At 40.2% G+C, this 20,683-nt stretch overlaps 1 protein-coding gene across 7 annotated transcripts in view; it reads left to right on the top strand.

Moving 5' to 3' along the window:
- Positions 1–20,683, top strand: part of myo18ab (myosin XVIIIA b) — a 123,670-nt gene that overhangs the window by 47,395 nt on the left and 55,592 nt on the right. For all 7 annotated transcript variants that reach the window (XM_087841628.1, XM_087841612.1, XM_087841610.1 and 4 more), the window contains 10 exons: positions 4,213–4,383; positions 4,563–4,653; positions 4,931–5,123; positions 6,839–6,925; positions 10,207–10,348; positions 10,459–10,618; positions 11,507–11,693; positions 12,683–12,887; positions 13,145–13,254; positions 17,570–17,635. In XM_087841628.1, coding sequence (XP_087697754.1) covers positions 4,213–4,383; positions 4,563–4,653; positions 4,931–5,123; positions 6,839–6,925; positions 10,207–10,348; positions 10,459–10,618; positions 11,507–11,693; positions 12,683–12,887; positions 13,145–13,254; positions 17,570–17,635 — 1,412 coding nt within the window. The remainder of the gene's footprint in view (positions 1–4,212; positions 4,384–4,562; positions 4,654–4,930; positions 5,124–6,838; positions 6,926–10,206; positions 10,349–10,458; positions 10,619–11,506; positions 11,694–12,682; positions 12,888–13,144; positions 13,255–17,569; positions 17,636–20,683) is intronic.

The raw sequence follows: 20,683 nt of genomic DNA, 5'->3' as shown, positions 1-20,683 counted from the left end.
ATAAAAATGTGCATATCCTACATTTGGTTTTATACTTATATGCAAGTTTCCCAACAACTGATTTATTGATTTTCCCAGCTTCTCTGCACTGCATTCATTTCTCTGACCTGATTACTTAATGCCAGCATGTCTCTGTTCAAATTACAATCAACTGTAAGCCATCAAATGTGAATTCTTCTTGCAGAAGTTGGAAAAAAATTGTTTTTAAGTCAAATTTACTTTCTACCACCAGCCACTAGGTGTCATGTTTGTACTGCTCTCAGTCAGAGGCATGCTGACTACAGAGGGAATGCAGATTTTTTCCATTAGATGCCGTTTAATGTGGCTTTTTCCGAAATGTTTCAGCAGTCCACAGTTAATTCCCCTAGAGCTTTTAGAAGTCTGGGTATGTTGATCAAATCCTACATTGTGTTCTGTTTTTATGTATGACATCCAAACAGTTTTTGAAATTGAGCTTTAGTTTAATCACTAGTCATATATTTGAGGTTTTACTGTATATAAGTAGAAGGTCCCTTAACTTAAGATTGTGCAGTCTGAAAAAGAAGGCATACCTGCACAGAAAATAAGATGGAGCGCAACAGAATACATTTATTTTATATTTGGATGTGACTACTTTACAATCACTACCAATTTAAGTGCCAACTTTAATTCATTTGCAAAACTGTGTCTCCATAACTGGAAGTGATTACACTTGCACATATTTATTGATTTTTCCCCTCATTGCAGCAATCTCAATGTGGTGGCTGTATGAAGTGTTTCCTTCTGTTTTTTGGGTCGTATGGGTTCAATGTCAGGTGGCGATGGATGCTCCAACATAAAACTGGGGACAGTAAAAGTCATCTTTTTACATGTTTTTGCTGAAATGCACACTTACTTCAAAGTGACATCAGTCATCGTATAGAAAGTCTTGTGACTTGAATAATTTTTAACGTCAACAGTCTGCACTGACAGCGACTTTACTTGAAGGACATTCTTTATGCTTGGACCATTTTCTTTTAGTCCTGAGTATCATTTACTCTCCACTGGTGTAAAACAGGGCTTTGGGGTGATATCAGTCACATGTTAGATTTCTCAGCTAGCTGTTCCAAAGCATAATGATGTGTTGTCAGTGTTGTTGAATGCTAATGTTCATGTTTTCCTGTGTCTGTGATGATGTGATGAATCCTTAAACTATTATCTCTAACACCCCCCCTCCTCTCTTTTTACTTGCATGTTTGCATGCTGCGCCATATCAAACACAGATGGAGATGAAGGTAATGGGAAAAAAACAACACACAAGTTGTTGACCCTTGTTTTAACCTAAAAACCTCATGTCAGAGCCTCTCCTGTTTGTTTTCGGTCTGTATGCCTTTATCTTTCTCTTCAGCCCTTTAGCCATTAGCATTTTTATTGTTTCTGCTCCTCCTCTTTCTCTCTTGTGTTTTTTGTGTTTTCTTCATTACGGCTCTCCTTGCATCGCCTTTTCCTTTTCTCTAAGGTGAAAATCAGAACTTCACTGTTTCTTTAAACCGCCCTCTCTGATACCTCCCCTGTCACCTCATTCGACTTCTGTCACACTACTACAATTCTGAAACAAACAAAGTAAAACTTGTACATTTTCAAATCTCTTGTTTGTGTTTTAGCTCTCTACCACAGACCTTGTATTTCCCAGATTAACCTGGAAGGGACCCTGCTGGGTTCTCTGGTCCTGTGTCGCTTTGATTGGCTGTATGTGCCTGGTGTTGTCATGATTCTTTGGTTTATTCTAACACACTGGCTTTGATTGAGGTTCAGACCAAGTGGAGATGCTCTCCTCTTGCAGATAATTGTGCAAAAACAGATTAGGATTAAACATGATTAGCTGTCATCTCCATCACATATCTAAGAACACACCAGCCTCACACAGCTTTTCAGTTCTCACAGTAGAGATTTCCATATTTATGTTTGGAGTCGTGGGAACAGCACACAAACATGATGTGCTAAAACCCACACAACAGAGGACTCTTGGTGTTTAAGGTGGGATCAAAACTGGATCCTACTTAAAGATTTTAAAGATTTTTAAAACATTGACTTTATTTATTGAAATATTTAAGTGGCTCTAATTTTTACTGTCAGTGTATGTGCTGCAAAGTGTCAACATGAAACTATTCTGTACTGACTTTAAGTATTTTAGTAAAAATAGTTTACATTACGTCAACTGCAAGATATTCACCAGTTGACTTTTAGAGCCACCAATGTTCAGCATTAATTTAGCATTAAACATTGCACAATGAAATGCTGCCTTTCTCTCTTTGTCTATGCCTTGACAGCATATAATACAGTATAGTTGTGGTATTATAATAATACATTCTTCAGGAGTCTGCTGTCGTGTTTTGGATGGGGTAAAGTGATATTATACAGTAAATCAGTAGACTGTACTGTAGTGATGGGATTTCCGGCTCTTTTTAGAGAGCCGGCTTTTTCGGCTCCAAACCGGTTCTTCAGGTTGTTTTGTTGCTTTAATTATTTAATCATTAACAATAATATAAAATTATGCAGAAAAGGAATTACTAATGTAAAAAAAAGTGGTTTTATTTATATATGTTTATATATAAATATATGCGGTGGCCCGTAGAGACAAAGCACGTACAAACTCTAAAGCACATTTCTAGCGTTTACTGAACTTCCAAAACAGAGCTACCCAGATCACTTAAATTACACAATTGAAAGCATGTGGGTATTGTTTGTGTATTTATAGACAAGCACTCATATTTATTCAAATAATTAAAAAAAAAAACTACCACACACCAAATCCGGTTGTTGGTACTTCCTGGCTTGTGTAGCCTCTAGGTAACAAAAGCTCAACACTGCGCCCAGCATCCTGGAGCACTTCTGTTGTCATTTGTACGTGTTTTGAGTTTTTATGTGTTTTGGAGTTTGTACATGCTTTGTCTCTAAGGGCCACCATAAATATACTTTATTTATTCACTCCACATAAAATGTAATAAATAAATCATATAATACAAAAAACAACTATTTACATTTTAAACTTTTAACTATTTACATTTTCAGCTTTTTCCTTTTAAACAAATTTAACGTGAATCAACACAAAACACTGCAAAGCACAACTAAAAAAAATTAAAATATTAAAACAAAAAGAAGATGCACATTCTCTGTCATATGGGCCTGCATGATTTCTGAATCCTTTATCATCTGCAACTGAAACTAGTGGATGATTACTATACCTTTCTAATGTGACGTTGTTGTCCCTCGCTCTCTTTCTCTCTGGCTCTGTTCCTGTGCTACTGCGAGTGTAACTAATGCCCCTCCCCCCTCTGCCCAGCGCAAAGTACAGGCCGCGCATGCGGAGTTTAGCGAAAAAAAGGGCGAGAGAGAGGGTGAGAGAAAGGAAAAAAAAACACCTCATGGCTCCCAATATGGAGCCGGCTCGGGTCGTTCACTTCAAAGACCCGGCTCTAAGAGCCATTTCGTTCGCGAACGACCCATCACTACTGTACTGTACACCTCATGACATCTTTCATTAAGAGAATAGAGACTTTTTAGTCCTTCTAGTGAGTCCATCACAAAAGTTGCCTTTGTTGATGGCAGTAGTTGGAGTCTGGAAAATTTCTCATTCCCTCTGCCACTTTCAGGAGATGAATTATCCTTATGCAGTTAAATCTTGATATAAGAGATATCCCACTCAAGTATAAGAATCAAGTCAACATTCATTTCCTTTTAGGGAACTCCTCTCAATCATAGATGCTGATATGACTGCGTTACTGCGTTAGAGAAGCGCTAAATGTTCCATTACTGCAGAATCTCAAGCTCAGTCGTCGTTTCATTTCAACTGACAGTTTTTGCACTTTTCAGCATCGTTTTTTCACATCTGGGACAACTCCTGTCAAAGGCAGAGAACATCTCTTTGGGTTAAATAGAGGTGCCAAGTGAAGTGTTTACCAGGTAGAAGGCCAGGACCATCGTTGAAATTGAATTTGTATTTTAACAGTCTGAGGTGTTGTCAGCTATACTGAACCTCAGAAGAGCTGATAGTTGTACTGGATTTGGATACTGGAGTGTCACAGAAATGAAATCTTGCCTAAATTTGCAACAGAAGGTAGAAATAGTAGTTTTGATCTACAGTACAGTATACTTACACTTGCTCTTCATTTTTACTGTACATGTTATCTTCGTTGCCTTTCTTCTTCTAGCTCTTTGTTTTAGAATTTGAACTCATTCATGCTTTTCTTGTAGTGGGACGTCGGCAGTTTGCTCGTCATGAATGGGCTCAGAAAGCGGCCTACCTGTTGGGCTGCACCTTGGAGGAGCTATCTTCATCTATTTTTAAGCATCAGGCCAAAGGACTGCAGCATTCTACCTCATTCAGAGGACAACCAGATGAGGCTAGCCATGGTGATGGCTCAGGTAAAAATACTGCAAACGTTGGAATTTCCATTTATGTTGAATTATTGCTAAAAGGGTTCCCATTGTTGATATGATCATTTTTTCTCAGATGCAAACCACATTTTGCTTGTTTTCAGCTGCTGTTTAAAAACTGAGTCTCATGAAAAAAACATAAAATGTGCATCTCATCTGTCTCTCAGGCTCTAAAGTCACAGCTCTGGAGTGTTTGGAGGCCATGGCATCAGGACTTTACTCTGAGCTTTTCACACTTGTCATCTCCCTTATTAACAGGTTGGCTGTCAGCATTTACCTCAAATTCTATTACTACAGTATTCATATTCAATTTGGACTTATATAATATATAAAATAGCTAGGTCATTCATGAATTCATCTTGCCAGATAAGCGCTGCACTTTAGATTTTTTTTGTAAAATATTTAAAACATTCACCTTCAAATATTGTAAGAATGAATTGGTATGTAAATATAATTTTGACACTGGGAAGCTGCAGACTGCTTGATTAGTCAAAGCTTCCTCACTAAAGCCTGCTGATGTATCTGTGTCCCTCAGGGCCCTGAAGTCTAGTCAGCACTCTCTGTGTTCTCTGCTGATCGTTGACACTCCGGGTTTCCAGAACCCTCGGCTGGCTCATCAGCAGAGAGGAGCCACTTTTGAAGAACTCTGCCACAACTACACCCAGGAGAGGCTACAGACTCTGTTTCATGAACGGACCTTTGTCAAGGAATTGGAGAGATACAAGGAGGTGCAGCTGGAATAACAGAGCTTAACACTTGGCAGGGACAGAACATATACATATTTCATGCACTGATTTTAAGGACGACTTAATAATAATTACATGTAGTCAAACACAGATGTATATTTTTTCTGGTGTCTGCCTGTGCTGATAATTCTCAACTAGGGATGCACTGATACCACTTTTTTGAAAACGAGTACGAGTACAAGTACTTGCATTTCAGTACTCGCCGATACCGATACCGAGTACTTAATAAAAACATGATTTAAGTTTGCAGGTAACAGCTTTAGTCCTATAATTTAACAAAAAACAACAACAAGGGACTAGTTTGGAATTAAGAACATTTATTTAAAATGAAAAGCATGTTGTATGCAACATATTACAGAATAAATAATTATAAAAAACAAAATTTAATTTTAAATTTGTTCGTCTGTTTCTCTGTTAGAAGACTCACTAGCACAGTCACAGCTGGGATGACATCAGAGGCTAGTGCGTCGTAGCTGCTCACTTTTTTAGTTAGTTCCTCAAAGGGGACGAGGATGGCAACAGTCGTCTCCATAAGAGCCCATTGGTGAGCGGTGAGATAGTCAGGGAGTTCGTGCTCGGACACGCCCAGCACTCGCTTTTGCTCAATGAGGGACTGGAGCATGTAATACGTGTTGTTCCAGCGCGTCTGTACGTCCTGCTGCAGTCTCTTTATTGGCTGGTTGAGCTGTCCCTAATAAGCGTGGGTAAATAAGCGTGGGTAAACTCTTTGTACTCGTTGTCGTGTTGGGATTTTGGTGCTTGATTAAATTGCTTGTGTTAAATGCGCTAACTTTTGAGCCTCCTCTGGACAATTTCGCTAAGCACAATTTGCAGTCCGCCTTTGTTTTCGCGTCTTCGTTCACTTTGAAATAGTTCCACACGGCTCACTTGTCTCGCCTGCCCTTCTCTCAGCTCTGAGCTGCAGCCGGGGCCTGGGGGCGGGCACTCGGGGCCTGGGATGCGGGCACTCGGGGCCTGTGATTAACCCCTTACATGCCGCTCAAACATAGACAGGTCTCAGACCGTGGTATCGGTTCCCGGTATCGGGGGACTTTTAACGAGTACGAGTACTTTAGAAAATGTGGTATCGAGGCCGATACCCGATACCGGTATCGGTATCGGTGCATCCGTATTCTCAACTAATTTAAATTTTTAGGATTTTAGATGCACTGGAGATCAGTTCATTGGTGCTTCACAGCAGTAAAGAATTTAACCTCAGTACTCCTGATAATCCACAGGATACTTGGGGCTTAGAAAATTTCTACTTCTTCTGTAGTTCAGATGCAAGTGGTTCACATCAAGATCTGGGGTTTCTACGAGTAATTGAGCTTCAAAACTTGAATAAATACACAAAAACTCAAATGTTGAGAAATTGGTGGTGTCAGTCAAAGCATTTCTATGTGTAGTTTACACCCTCGCCCTGTGCTTGTGTGGGTTTCCTCCAGGTAAGCTTGCACAGAGCAAAGACCCTACAATAATGCAGAGAAAACCCCCAACAATCAAATGTCCAGTTTAAGAAATGTTTCCAAAACTTTTTATGTACTCAACCCAATCTATAGCTTTAGTAACTGCTGATTTCAAGATTGAGATGAACAGCTACACTTGATTTTCTGTTTTTTATTTTTTATGAGCTCATCTTCTGCTGGTATATGTCTTGTAGGTTACTAACCTGAGTTTCTGTCCCCTCCTGCATCTAGGAAAACATAGAACTTGCTTTAGATGACATAGAGTCCAACACCTCACTGTCTGTAGCAGTTATTGATCAAGCCTCAACCCAAGCTCTGGTAAGCAACCCTCACTACACTCTGCTTTGCTTTCACCTGGAATCAGTTGTGAGAAATATGCTGTGTTAACAGCACAGATTAAAGTTGTGTTTATGTTCAGTGGAGCATTGAGGTATTTAGGTCCAGATTCAAGGGCAGTTTATCTGGGCCTGAATTTCAGTCATTATTCAGGGAGACATTAATGCAAATGAAGCTGTAGCCAAATGAGCACCACAGAGTACCACTGAGCCAGCAAATAGCTCTTTTCATCACTGCTGGCAAATCAAATAGTTTTAGGTCCATGGCCAATCTAGCAAAGCAGGCATCAACATGTGCTGAAGCCAGAGGACCTGAGATCTGGAACAGAAAGCTCCCCCTCTACTCTTCTTGAGACTTAAATTAGATGTAACATAAAAGCATGCTTAGCCTAAATGCTTGTCAACTTGTTGTGATGGTTGGTTCCATATTTTCTTGCTGTTTCTTCCATTTCCTTTAGGATTTTGTCTGAGATCAGCACTATTGATTAGAATCAAATTTGTGATGTGTTTCCTCTCTGAAGCTTGAAAGAGTCTCCTTTTCTCTCCACTCGTTGGTTCCCTTTTCACTAAAAGTCTGTGTTGTTAGCAGTACAAGTATCTGCAGCATTTGGTCTGTGTAGATGATCCTGCAGTCTTGATGGAGTTGATGCAAGTACTAGATTCCAGCTTTCTTTTGTGTTGGATTGTGTTGAATGTATTAGATGTTTTATATAATGGTGTGTATTTTTATTTGAAGTGGAATCGCATGAGAGTAGAACAACTAACCTGTAATTTTGTAAGAGTAGCAAATGTCTGTTAACCATAGTAACTGACATTTGATACCATCAGCAACGTTGTTTTTCACGCCAAACTGTTGGTCGTTCTAGTTTTCAAGACACCTAGAGACAATCAAATCCCCCAAATATTAGCTGAAATGCTTTAAGCTGCATCCATATTGGAAGCAGTTCACAGCAACCAGAGGCCACACAACGTAAATGACATTCTGTAACTACAGGCAAAATAACAAAATAACCACTGGAGATACGTTTCTCCAGGCAAGTGGTTGACGCAGTTATCAGTGCGAGAGCAGGATCCTGTTGTTTGACATATGACTAGGCAGTAAATAAATTAGATGGTTACCCAGGCAACCCGTACCTGGAACATTAAGGGAACAGGTGTCAGCGTCAAAGTGAGTGTGGTGCTTCAGCAGCAAAGACGACACAAAATTCCTTTTTGCTGGCATGTGTGAATCTGAGGTCAGTTTCTAATGGTTCAACTGAATTCAAATGAACTCTTAGGACTAGATTGACTGTGAATGTTCTGACCTACAATCACTAAAGATTTAAAGAGGTTTCTGCAACTGATCCTCTTTATGATGGACCTACACATTATGTACACACATCCTCAGATAATGCAGTGCTCAACCACAAGCACTTTTGTGTCAAAATCACTCTGTCAAGCTGCCCTGGTCTTTCAAGGCACGGAATCTGTAGACTGAAGGTGTTAGCGTCACAAGGCCTCTGTAGATCAAACTTTTATCTTGTTTCCAATCCTGAACAATCAGAGCAGTGAGGAAAGGTGCAGTATCCTGTTGAAAGGGGCCACTACAGATATTACACCAACATAAACACCAAGCTCCTCTGCCTCTGGTGCCTTTTTTGTTCCAGCTTCCATTGCTCTGTGGCACGTTTCAGGCTCCCACATGTCCATAGTAGGCGTTTTGGCAATGGTCATGGGTCTGCAAAGGCATTCTCACCACTGTGTGGCTAACAGCCCTCATATGCAGCAAGATGCATATATGCATAATCTGGTACCTTTTTTCCTAATCATAACCAGCTTGAAGGATTTTAAGCAACTACAGAAGACTTTTGGTGAGCTTGAACACACAGCTTGTGCTCCACCAGGCCATCAATGGAACTGCACCACACTGCCACTGTCCTTTTGAATGGGATCATAATAATTGTGTGTCTGTGTTTGTGTGTGATGTCAAGTAGTGACCAACAAATTATTTAAATTTATCTGAAGAGGAATTAAAATAATGTTGTTGATCTTTTTGAGGTAGCACCGCATCGTGTTACACAAATATGAGTCAATACCTTTAGCTTTAGTTTATAGCTGCATGACTAATGACACCCAGAAGAACAGTAGACATGGAAACGCACTGTGACTCAATTTTGATTAAACAATACAGGTGGTGCATTTGCATCTAGCTTGTGATCTCTGTTCAAATTACAGCAAACTCTTCTTTTTAATCTCGGTAAGTGATTCGAATGACACTTTAGCAGATAATTTGTTTTCAGCAGCACAATAAGCTTCTTCTTTGATTTGGAAAGCCTTTAAGAGTCAGCTAACTTTGTGTTTTCATTAAAAGCGGCCTGTCTGCACAGGTTTCATATTTTTATATAGAAAGTCTCATCTCTGCTAAGTCCACAAATGCAACAATTTAACAAAACAGTGCAGGATTTAAACTTTGTACTGACAAGTAGTAGTTTTATAATCAGCTGTTAAGGTTATGAAAGCCTATATCCAAGTAATCACTCAAGCTTTTGTGCTGCACTGTTTTCTTTTGATATTGCTAGATTTTGGGTGCTAATTTACTAGCATTAATTGAACATTGATTTCTAGATTTCTAGTAGAGTGACAGGCATTCAGAAATGCTCGTGGAAGGTTTATTCTGCATTTGTACAGAATTAGTTTTATTTGCTTGCTTCTTACTTAAATATATGAGCTGTATGATTTTCAGTGCACAGGTGGAAAGTTCACTCAAGTCTGATTTGTGTGACTGACAATTTTTAAAAGATGGGAGGAAATCTTCTTAAAAGTAGAAAATTAAATGAAAGGGCCAATCCTTGCACTTTAGTTTAAATCAGTCAACAATGGTAAATAAATAATTGATGTTACTGTAGTGTTCAGCTTTGAAGGTTTGGGACAATGCACTTGATTGAGTCTTTATGAAAAATGCTGACAAATTTCTCTAGAGCAACAGCAGCTTACTGTAGGTGGAGATTTGCCATGTGGAAATTCACTGTCTCTGAGGTTTGAAGGAGTAACAGAAATTGGTCCAATCCAAGCTGCCGAAGGCCTCCATGTTTATATAGTGACATCAGATGATGGTGCTGACAGACAACTCCACAGCTCCAAAGCAACCTTTAATCTTGAGAGCAAAAATAAAAAATGTTTTTACTTTTTTTTATTTTGTTTTTGAAAAAAGAAAGCAAAACACAAACATCTCTCTTGATCTGTCCAAATAAAAAAGACATTTTCGCCTGCCTTTGTTCATCACAGGTTCGTACTCTAGCCAGGACAGATGAAGCTCGAGGCCTTCTGTGGCTCATGGAGGAGGAGGCTGTACATCCAGGAGGTTCAGAGGAAACCATGCTGGAGAGACTCTTCAGCTACTATGGCTCTGCACAGGGAGAAAACAAAGGTGAACACTCAAACACGTAGCTGTCCCTTAACGCAATCAGTCGAGGCTTTCTGGAGAAACAAATAGACAACACTGATACAGCATGGCAGAATATTTCCATTCTGTTGCAGGAGCTAATCTACTTCTGCGAGGCGAGAAGCCCCACCTCTTCCTGCTGGGCCACAGCCATGGGACCAATTGGGTGGAGTATAACACCCAAGGCTGGTTGAACCATGCCAAGCACAACCCTGCTGCCCAGAATGCTGCAACCCTGCTGCAGGACTCCCAGAAGTATGATGCCTCTGTCTATACATGAACATCATCCAGTTTAATAGAACAATGTATGAAGTGATTGGTCATCACCGCTGTTGTTTTTTAAGCTGCACATGCCCTGATGGAGTTGCTAGTAGTGGATTTGAATTAACTGGTTACGTAAGAAGAAAATAAAACTATGTTCTGTACTAATAGAATTACATTTGTCTGATATAGAGAACATATAAATGTACATTACAGTACACTGCATGTGAACTTGTGAAAAAAATGCCCAATTTATTCTTGCATTGCCTGGATTTATCTCAGTTTCTGACATGTCAGGCCTGCCTTTCCACCTCTTTGGGGGCTCTGTGTTCTCTTGTCTTTAGTTCATATGCACTCATTTCAGTCTGTCTGTAAATTTTATGGTTTCAGTGACTCAAAAAAACATAATATGCTTGACAAGGGGAAGAATACATCTATCATGTAGAGTTTAATCAAATGTTTCCAGTATGATCTTTCTGCTACAATTCACAGTTCAACCATGAATACCATCAATATATTTTGTACTGTAGGTTATGAAATCAATGGCTCTTTGTCTATAATGTCTTGGGAACATTTGCCTTACTGTCTTGCAAAAGGGAATACACACTCTACTTAAGTATAGTCAAGCTAAAGCTAGTTATTGCAGGGACAATATCTAACTTAGCAACTTCAGACCTTTAGCAGTCATAAGGTGAGTGTTTGACACCATGAGGCAACAGAGTGAACCAAAGAGTGCAGCAAGGAGCCTGTCAACATATGGCTCGCAAAACAGTATAATTTGGCACTAATGCTATCAGATTGATTTCTTTATATTGTCTTGTGACTTCTTGGATGTTAGTGATGATGATTTGTACAAACCCTATCATCTTTCTGCCACTGCAGGAAGAACATCAGCGCGCTGTTCATGGGCCGGGCCAGTGGAGCCACCGTGTTGTCGGGCTCCATCGCCGGTCTGGAGGGCAGCTCCCAGCTCGCCCTGCGGCGAGCCACTAGTATGAGGAAAACCTTCACTACAGGTGTGGCTGCTGTCAAGAAGAAGAGTCTGTGCATCCAAGTGAAACTCCAAGTGGTAAGTGGATGAGAGTGTGGTTAAAAGGTACGAAAACACAACAAGCACCAACCACCTTGTGGCTGCAGCTCAGTGCAGCAGCTTTGGCAATGGAGCTGCTGAACATGGTCCATTCGGACCCAAAGTCCCTAGTCTCCCTCTGCCATAGGTGTGCATTGAAGATCTTGCGGACCGGAGCCTCTGCCAGGCGTTCCCAGCGCACCCTCACTATATATGCACATTAAGGTCATGCGGTTCCCACCACCTGATCCAACTCACCACCTGGTGATTAGTTGACAGCTCAGCCCCTCTTTTTAGCCAATTGTCCAAAACATATGGCCGCATCTCTGGTGAAACAATTACAAAATCGATCCTCGATCTCTGACCTAGGGTGTACTGATGCCAAGTGCACTTATGGACACTCTTATGTTTGAACATAATAATGGATTGGATTTATATAGCACTTTTCAAGGCACCCAAAGCGCTTTACAATGCCATTATTCATTCACACACTGGTGGAGACAAGCTACAGTTGTAGCCACAGCTGCCCTGGGGCAGACTGCCATATCGCACCATCGGCCCCTCTGGCCAACACCAGTAGGGTAAAGTGTCTTGCCCAAGGACACAACGACCAGGACAGAGAGCCCGGGGATCGAACTGGTGACCTTCCGGTTACAGATACGCTTCCCAACCCCCTGAGCCACGGTCTCCCTGGTGGAGACATGGTGTTCATTATGGACAAACTGTGGTTTGCACAGACTTCCAACAACAAAACACGGCTCTGGTTCAGATCCGGGAGGCCGTTCCTCACAATCACTCCCCTCCAGGTCTCGCTGTCGTTGCCTACATGAACATTGAAGTCTCCCAGTAGGACAACAGCCCCCCCTTCTGTTGCTTTTGTAATACTTGTTAAGGCAGTGACGCTTAACTCTCTACTATTTTTATAGCTTGTTGTTGCATGAAGTCTTAGAACTGGAAACTGATGTCTGATATAATCTCTTTATTTTTAGGATGCTCTGATTGACATGGTGCGTCGTTCTAAGGTTCACTTCGTCCATTGCCTACTGCCCAAAGTAGAGGCAGTAGGAGGAGGTGATTACCGTATGGCTCATGGAGAGAGCCCTGACTCAGGTCTCATGACTCTGGACGTGAGCCTCCTGAGAGCTCAGCTCCGAGGATCCAAGCTGCTAGATGCTCTGCGCATCCACAGGCAAGGTAACTACTTGGCAGTGTTATATGTAATTTCAACACTCTTTCCAGTCACTGTTATGCTGATGACAGAACCGTGTTTCAGTTTAATTTGATCTGGGGTTAGGGGTTAAAGTGCCCTAATGTAAGACTGTCCCATAGACATTCATACTTTTGTCTGTCTGTTGGCTGTTGATAAACTGCTAGCCTTTCCACCAGCTACAGATGCTACTTTAACTTTGGTGTTCTGAGTTTGTGTGCTCTCTTCTCTGTTCTGCCTCTAGGTTATCCTGACCACATGGTTTTCTCTGAGTTTCGAAGGCGCTTTGATGTTCTGGCACCTCATCTAACCAAGAAGTATGGCCGCCACTACATTGTCACAGATGAGAAGAGGGTGAGTGCAGAGTTAGCAGGACTGTGACTGCTGATATAACGAAAAGTGCTCTCTTGTCAACCTCCTTAGCTGTTCGTATATTAAGATACAATGTAATCATTTGCCTTGTTTTAATGAGAATAATTCATTCACAAGTTGAAATTGTTTTGTAACATTTGCTCAGGATTGTGGGAGATGTAAGGTTATTTAAAAGTAGCTGAAATCCACTGTTAAAGTGATGTGGTGTAAATGTGGGATAAATAACAGGAAATGTTACTTTTAGATCGATCATTTGTGTTCTTGTAAGTCTTTTGCCTGTAAGTGAAATACTTACTCATGGGGATATCGTTTGTCTTTTTTTCACACCACAAAATCAGGTACAGTGTAGAGAGGATGAGGTCTGGACATGCGATGTTTCCCTCTTTGCCCTCCACACTTGAGTCTTGAACACAATCCCTTTATTCTTCCTCTTCTCTTACCGCTGTCATGGCTCTTGTGTGTAATTAATTATAATTGTGGGGGATGGCAGCATTCAGCCACTGTACTGAATAATTACTGATGGTGGGAACAGTTCTTTGTTTCCTCTTCTCTCTGTCTTCCCATCCATCCCCTTGTGTCTTTTGTGTCTCGTTATCTTTCAATATCTTTTGTATAGGTGGCAGAACAGTTTAGGAACATCCCTGGGCATATGATTAATGTCTTCCCTAGTATATAGCATTTTTGCACTAAGGTGTGATTAGTCTTGCGACGATGCTGTGAGAAAACATATCTACATTAAGATCCTCTGTACCTCATGTCTTGTCTCAAAAGGTGCAGAATCTGTTTTCTAAGAATCAGCATTTTGTTTTCTTTTGTAAAAAACTTAAACAAGGACATCAGACACACAGATGTGTAAAATCTCGTGCTCCTTTCTATACTGCTCTATACTACACTGGCAGTGAGGAGGCTCAAAGTTTCTTGAAGATGAGCTTAGAGAGGATATCCCACTCAAAGAGTACTAATGCTACGCAGATCTCTTTATTTGAAATGTACAGTGGTCAAAAACAAAGGAGGCGAGGAAGATGGATGGAAGGTGTTGGTGTGAGATAGAGATTACTTTAGCCAGATTTAATTGGACGATAATACAAAATATTTTTTTTTCACAGAGGGAGAAAGCAAGAGAGAGGGTTTGGTTTGCCGAGTCTGTCGGACGGTTTGTCTCTGCCAAACAAAAGCCCCCATTTTTCTCCTGCTATAGCCCAGTACTGTCTGCTCCTCTTAAGACAGCATGATGTAGCCATGTTGTCAGTGTCCATATGGTACGCCTGCCAAGAGCTTCTCAGACCAAACAGGCAAACAGCAGGGGAGAAATTTAATGCATCATCCCTGAGAAGCTTAATTCTCTCTAACGTTTGTTACTATATTTTCCTCCTTTGAGAGGTTCCATGGTCTAGAATGCCTGGTATGAAACATCTTTTACAATCAGATCCCAGTTTCATACCTGCCTGATAGATATATCTGTCTGTCAGCTTCTTGTGAAACACAAGAGGCAGCCAAAAAAAAGGATGCTTCCAAAAAAGCTGAAAACTGAAGCTACAATATTAATAACAATATTGTTTTTTTATGGCAGCTTAATTTTGTAGGTTGAAATTAAGTTTTCCTGCATTATAAAATGCAATGTGATTGTTCAAAGTCACGCTTACACACAGAATCTAAATAAACTAGGAATTTGCTAATTTTTGTACTTTTTTATACAACACTTCAAATCAAATTCAAGACTGTTGCAATTAGGGATGGGTATCGTTTAGGTTTTATCCGATACCGGTGCCAAACCGGTACTTTTGAAACGGTGCCGGTGCTTAAACGGTGCTCAAACCGGTGCTTAAAGAATGGAGAACACAAAATTGGTCCAAAAACCTCTCATGTTCAGCTCTTTTTTTGTAAAAAGATAACAATGTTAGCCTTTTCTGCAGCTATGGGGCATATATGGTATCACTCTTGGCTGGAAGCAGTGCTTAATCAATGGAAAAAACACAAACTTTGTCGAAAAACCTCTCATGTTTAGCTGTTTTCCACTTTTTCTTTGGTCATTTTAGCCTTTTTGGCCAGGGTGAAGGGAGCATCTGCCATCAAACAAGAAGACAGCCGCATGTAACTACGACGGTGTTTGCTAGTTCATCTTACATGCATTAATGTAATAACATGGTTAGCCTACTCAACGTAAATTACACACGAACAACATTAAGCTACTCACGCAGAGAAGAACGGCTGCTGCTGCATCATCATCCTCATCATTTCTGCTACACTGGCAGGGCTAGGGGCCAGGACTCTCCTCTTCGGGTTTTTGGGAGATGTTGCTAACTCCGGGTCCGATAACAGGCACCACACCCGCAGTAGATGTGCTCGGTGTGAGGTCTCGCAGCAAGCTATCAAATACGGCGCATTTCTCGGCTTTAAAAAAAAAAAACGCTATGCGTCGCCAGGTGTTTCATCAGATTTGAGGTGTTACCTCCTTTGACAGTATCACAGTATCAGCTTAAAGCACTTGTTGCAGCTGCTGAGTTTGCATCTTTTGCTGTGAAGTACAGCCAGACTTTTGACCGCTTCGCCTTGGGCATTTTTAATCTGTAACTCTGCTCTAAAAGAACGTACGTATCTGGGCCCGCCTACTATCCTCGGAAACGTAAAACGATTGGCTAGAATCTAAAGTGTATCACAGCTCAGGAAAAAAAAAAACACCGAAATGTGCGCTGCTTTTCGGTCTGGTTACTACCGTTTATGTCAGAACTGGTGCCATGATGGCACCGGATACCGGTACCCATCCCTAGTTGCAATAAAGGGAACGTATGCAATTGAAAAGCCTACGTTTCCAAAAGACCACTGTGTGTAGTTCCACTTCACGTCAGGGAAAATGTTCTGAGACTAAATTTGAGCATTTTTGGTTTTTGAACAAATTTTAATTCATCAACTCCAAAACATAATCATGATGATCTGAGATCTGAAGTTTAAGTCTGATGAGTAAATTAACAACAGAATGGTTGAAAAGAAGAGTTACTGAGGTGTTCAGTGAAGAAATCGCAAAAATACCGAGGACATAAAACCCTTCTTTAAGAGGAATGCTCAAATTCTTCCTTAATTACTGCAAAAGTCCTGTAATTACATTAATCTTGTCTTGCAATTGTTCAGGAATTTCACAAAACAGATATGTGCGTGAAATAAAGGTAGTTTTTCCAAGAGTTCTCAGTATAGATTCCCTCAAAGGCTCTTACAGTGGGGGAAACAGTTACTTGATGATGAGCCCTCGCTGTTGCCTTACCAAAAAAACAGAGGAGAAAAACAAGAACAGTATCTAATTTTTATTGCAGTTTTATTTTAATGCAGCAATACAGAATTACAACTATTTTATTTGTAAATGGAAGAAATCTAAAATGGACATCTTTCCAGATAGAGGACGGATGATTATCGTATCTCGTGGGGTGGGGATGATCATGAGAAAGGTGGTAGATCAGTCCAAAGCTTGGAGCTTGTTAATGATCTGAAGGCAGCTGGGAACACGGTGACCAAGAACCTTGTTGGTAACGCACCATGCTGTAATGGATTGAAATCTTGCAACGCCAACAAGGTCCCCCTGCTCAAGAAGGTACATATACAGTTTAACAGTGAACATGTAGATGATTCAGCGAACGCTTGGGGGAAAAACGTGAAAGCAAAATTGAACTCTATGGCATCAACTCAGCCGTTTTTTGACAGTGATCAAACACATACTGCAAAGACAATAAGAGAGTTGACAAAGAAGCACATTAAGGTCATGCACTGCCCTACTCAGTTTCCAGACCTCAGTTATATAAAAAATCTGTGGATGGAGCTGAAGCAGGCTTTAAGTTGCTGAGTGGCAGCCAAGAAACCTAAAAGATTTAGTGAGTTCATGTGAAGTGGTCCAATCAGTTTGTATCTTAACTGTAATTCCTTTTGTCTGGACTTTAGGTTGCTGTTCTGTGTTTTTCCCCTGAAATAAAAACCACCATAAAAGTTAGAAACTGATCATTTCTTTATAGGCAAACTTTCCAATTCAGCAGGGGATCAAACAATTATTTCCCCCACTGTACATTTAATGACACGTTTACCAAATGTAGTGTGTAGCATCACTTTTCAAACCTTGTAGTCTGTTTCCTTTTAGGGACATCGAGGTATGTGTGTGCTTGTGTTAGCTGATTCCAGAGTGGATCGGTGTTTGTTGCTATGGCACGTAACTTGCATCATTTTTAGGAGCCAGGTCACATGACCAGACATAGGTAAGGCCCGGACACAGCGCGATTGGGTTGTTTATCTATTGAGTGTTCGTTCTGCTCGTTTCCAGGCAGTGGAGGAGTTACTGGAGTCTTTGGAGCTGGAGAAGAGTAACTACCACATGGGGCTCAGCAGGGTGAGTGACGCCTCATGCAAACACTTTTCATCTCAATGTACTTCTACTATTGCAAACTCAACATTTCCTTCACAGTACTAATTCTTTTTGTGGTGATCCTCAGACTCCCCTCTTTTTTATTGCAATCCTAAAATCCAGTTCTGTCTTTGTTGTCTTTACATTTGTTGTTGAAAATTAGATTTTTGTGGGTTTTCATCATCACTTTCTACACTGATGTTGATCAGCTTGTCGTCTGGCTGTTGCTGCTTTGTGTTGCTGTGAAAGAGCAAGAAAAAGTATTCAAATTCAAAACCCTTTTTGTGCTTTGGCCCTTGCAGTTAAACAGATAATTAGAGCACATTTTCATTCTACTCACTAGCTTGTCTAGCAAAAGGGGCGACAGGCTCTCTGTTTCTTTTCTGTTCCTCTGCAGTGACAAAGTCTTCACACTTCCACATGTATCCTCACTCTTTTTGGGGGCAAGAGGTGATATTTTCTGCACTCTCTGTATCTTGCCAAGCAGCAGTCAAACACTGCCAGACTGTTGAGGATAAAGTGCAGCTAATCACAAGGAAAAGGGCAGGCAGTTTTTGCTAATTAGATCTGTGAATGTCTGTGGAATAAAGAACAGTCTGGGCCTTGAGCTGTCAATTATTGAAGTTTCTTGGCAGATATTGCAGAATGTTTGACCTTGCTTCAGAGTTTGACCACTAGATTCCCAAAGTTAACTTTTTAGTACCAAAGTTTTCTTTTAATCTGTGGTTTTCATATCAGTAACATTGGTAATGCCTCTTGTTTTGTAAGGTTTTTACTGACAGTTGAAACACAAAGGTGTCCAACCAGCTCATGTGGGAAAGTAAAGCACCAGCTTCCCATTTAGAGAGTAAGTGGCCCAGTCTGTGGGCCACTTACTCTCCAACCGGCCTACTCCTATAATACTTAACTAAACATCTGATAAATACTCTATATTACTCATCCATCGCTCCCCATATTTCCATATTAACAATTACACAGTATGTACAGTTAGATCCGAAGGTCAGTGAAGATAAGTAAATACATTTTCTAATTCCAGATGACAGAATCAGTTCTGTTAAATTACTGCAACACTTGAGCTAGATGGACTTGATAAAGACATTAAACATGATAATCAGTTTTATCTTAGGGTGATGTGGCAATGTTACAAAGACTTTTTTTATACTGAATAGGGATGGGTATTGATACGATTTTCACGATTCCATTTTCGATTCTGTTTAACGATTCGATTCTTTATCGATTCTTTTTAAAAAAGGAGAACACTAAGGTCGATTAGCTTAGAACTTTGTTTTATATCTTCTCTTTGAACAAGATAGAAATTTAGGAGTAACATGGCCTTACAAACCCAACAGTGAGATCTTAAGAGATCCACAGCCTCTTCAATGAGGTGTCACAGGGTCCCCAGGAAAAAAATTGTAAATGTAAAATAATAAAATAAATATTCTTCTGTAGCAATAACAAAGTATAACATAAATTATTCTGTAGCAATTACACAAGAATATCCAGTAATGTCCCTGCCTACAATTAAACACATTCCCTTATCTAAACTCGGGGCATCTGTTGTGGTAAATGGGTTCAAGCCTTTTACCACAAACTGAGTCACTGCTCGGTGACATTCGTCTATCCTGCTTGAAAGGAGACGCTACCGGTAGACTGCAGCGAGAACTGCCAGCATCTGAGCCAGACTCTGTCTCTCTCATCATGGTCACCTAAATGCACAGTAATGGCAGGTTTTGTAATAAGGCAGATCGCACTAACATAATATGAACTGTTAGTTGATTATTTACCTGCCGCATTAACGGGAGAGGACGTGCAAACGTTATCGCTGCTGCTGGGTTGAGATTCACGGAATTAAAAACACGACATTCATTTAAGGTCATCGCGTGTTTTGTGAGCAAATGCTTTTGCATATTCATAGTGTTTCCTCCCTTAAATGAAATATCTACTTTGCAAGTATTGCAAGTTGCCCTGTTGTCATCCGTTCTCATAAAGTAGAACCAAACTTTTGAGCGTTTCCTGCCAGGTAAATGACGCTCTGCAACGTGGTGATGTCATTCGGGGCGACTGGAATCGATAAGGGAATCGTTTGCAAACAATTCCAAGGGATTGAAACAGTGGGAACCGGTTCTCAACAAGAACCGGGTTTCGATACCCATCCCTACTGCTGAAAGTGTTGGGCTTTGCAAATGTTCCATAAATGGTAAATGGAGTTGAGGTCATTTTTCTGAATTCAATAAACATTAGTCTTTTTAAACAAAAATTGTGTGTCCTCAAAGAATGGAGTGCCACTTCTCCTTTATGAAGAAGGTAGCTCGGTGAAGCAGCACTTCACATCACAGAATAATTTACCAACCAGTTACATCATTCTTGAAATGGTTGGAAAAGGAGAAAACACAACAGGATTAATTTAGTTAAACACATTACATTATATCATTACATATTATTATTTATGTTATTATGTATATATATATATATATATATATATATATATATATATATATATATTTGTGTATGTTATTTTTTTTAATCAGAGTCAGATGGAAATACAAGAAAGACAGGCACACTTAAAAAATGGCAGTAAAGAAAGCAATGACTTGCCTAAGAGATGTTGTTGATAATTAAAGGTACATTTTCCAGCTAACGTTTGTCTGTGTTAAATAATAACACCTGCCTAACATGGTCTATGTCAGGGGTGCCAAACTCATTTTACATGGCGGGCAACATACAGCTCACTTTGACCTTAAGTGGGCCAGACCAGTGAAACTTCCCATTCTGTCAGTATAAAGAAGTTACTTATTTAACTGTTTTTCTACATGATGAAGAAAAAGCTGCTGTGACAAGGAAAGAAATCTGTAGGCTCGCATCTTTGGACTTAAACTGTAAGTAATAGATGTGGAAGATTACGGCAAAAAGTCTTGCAGCTGATTGCCCAGACGGTTCAGGTTTTTTTGTAATCGTAAAAACCAGAAATTTCTGTAGAAAGTGGAAAAACAGAAACTTTTCTGTCATTTAAATTTTTAATGCCTAATTATTTTG

This window comes from Neolamprologus brichardi, chromosome 1 (genome assembly GCF_056152115.1).
Source record: "Neolamprologus brichardi isolate AB-2024 chromosome 1, ASM5615211v1, whole genome shotgun sequence".
Classification (NCBI taxonomy): domain Eukaryota; kingdom Metazoa; phylum Chordata; class Actinopteri; order Cichliformes; family Cichlidae; genus Neolamprologus; species Neolamprologus brichardi.
This window is presented reverse-complemented; position numbering and strand designations above follow the sequence as displayed.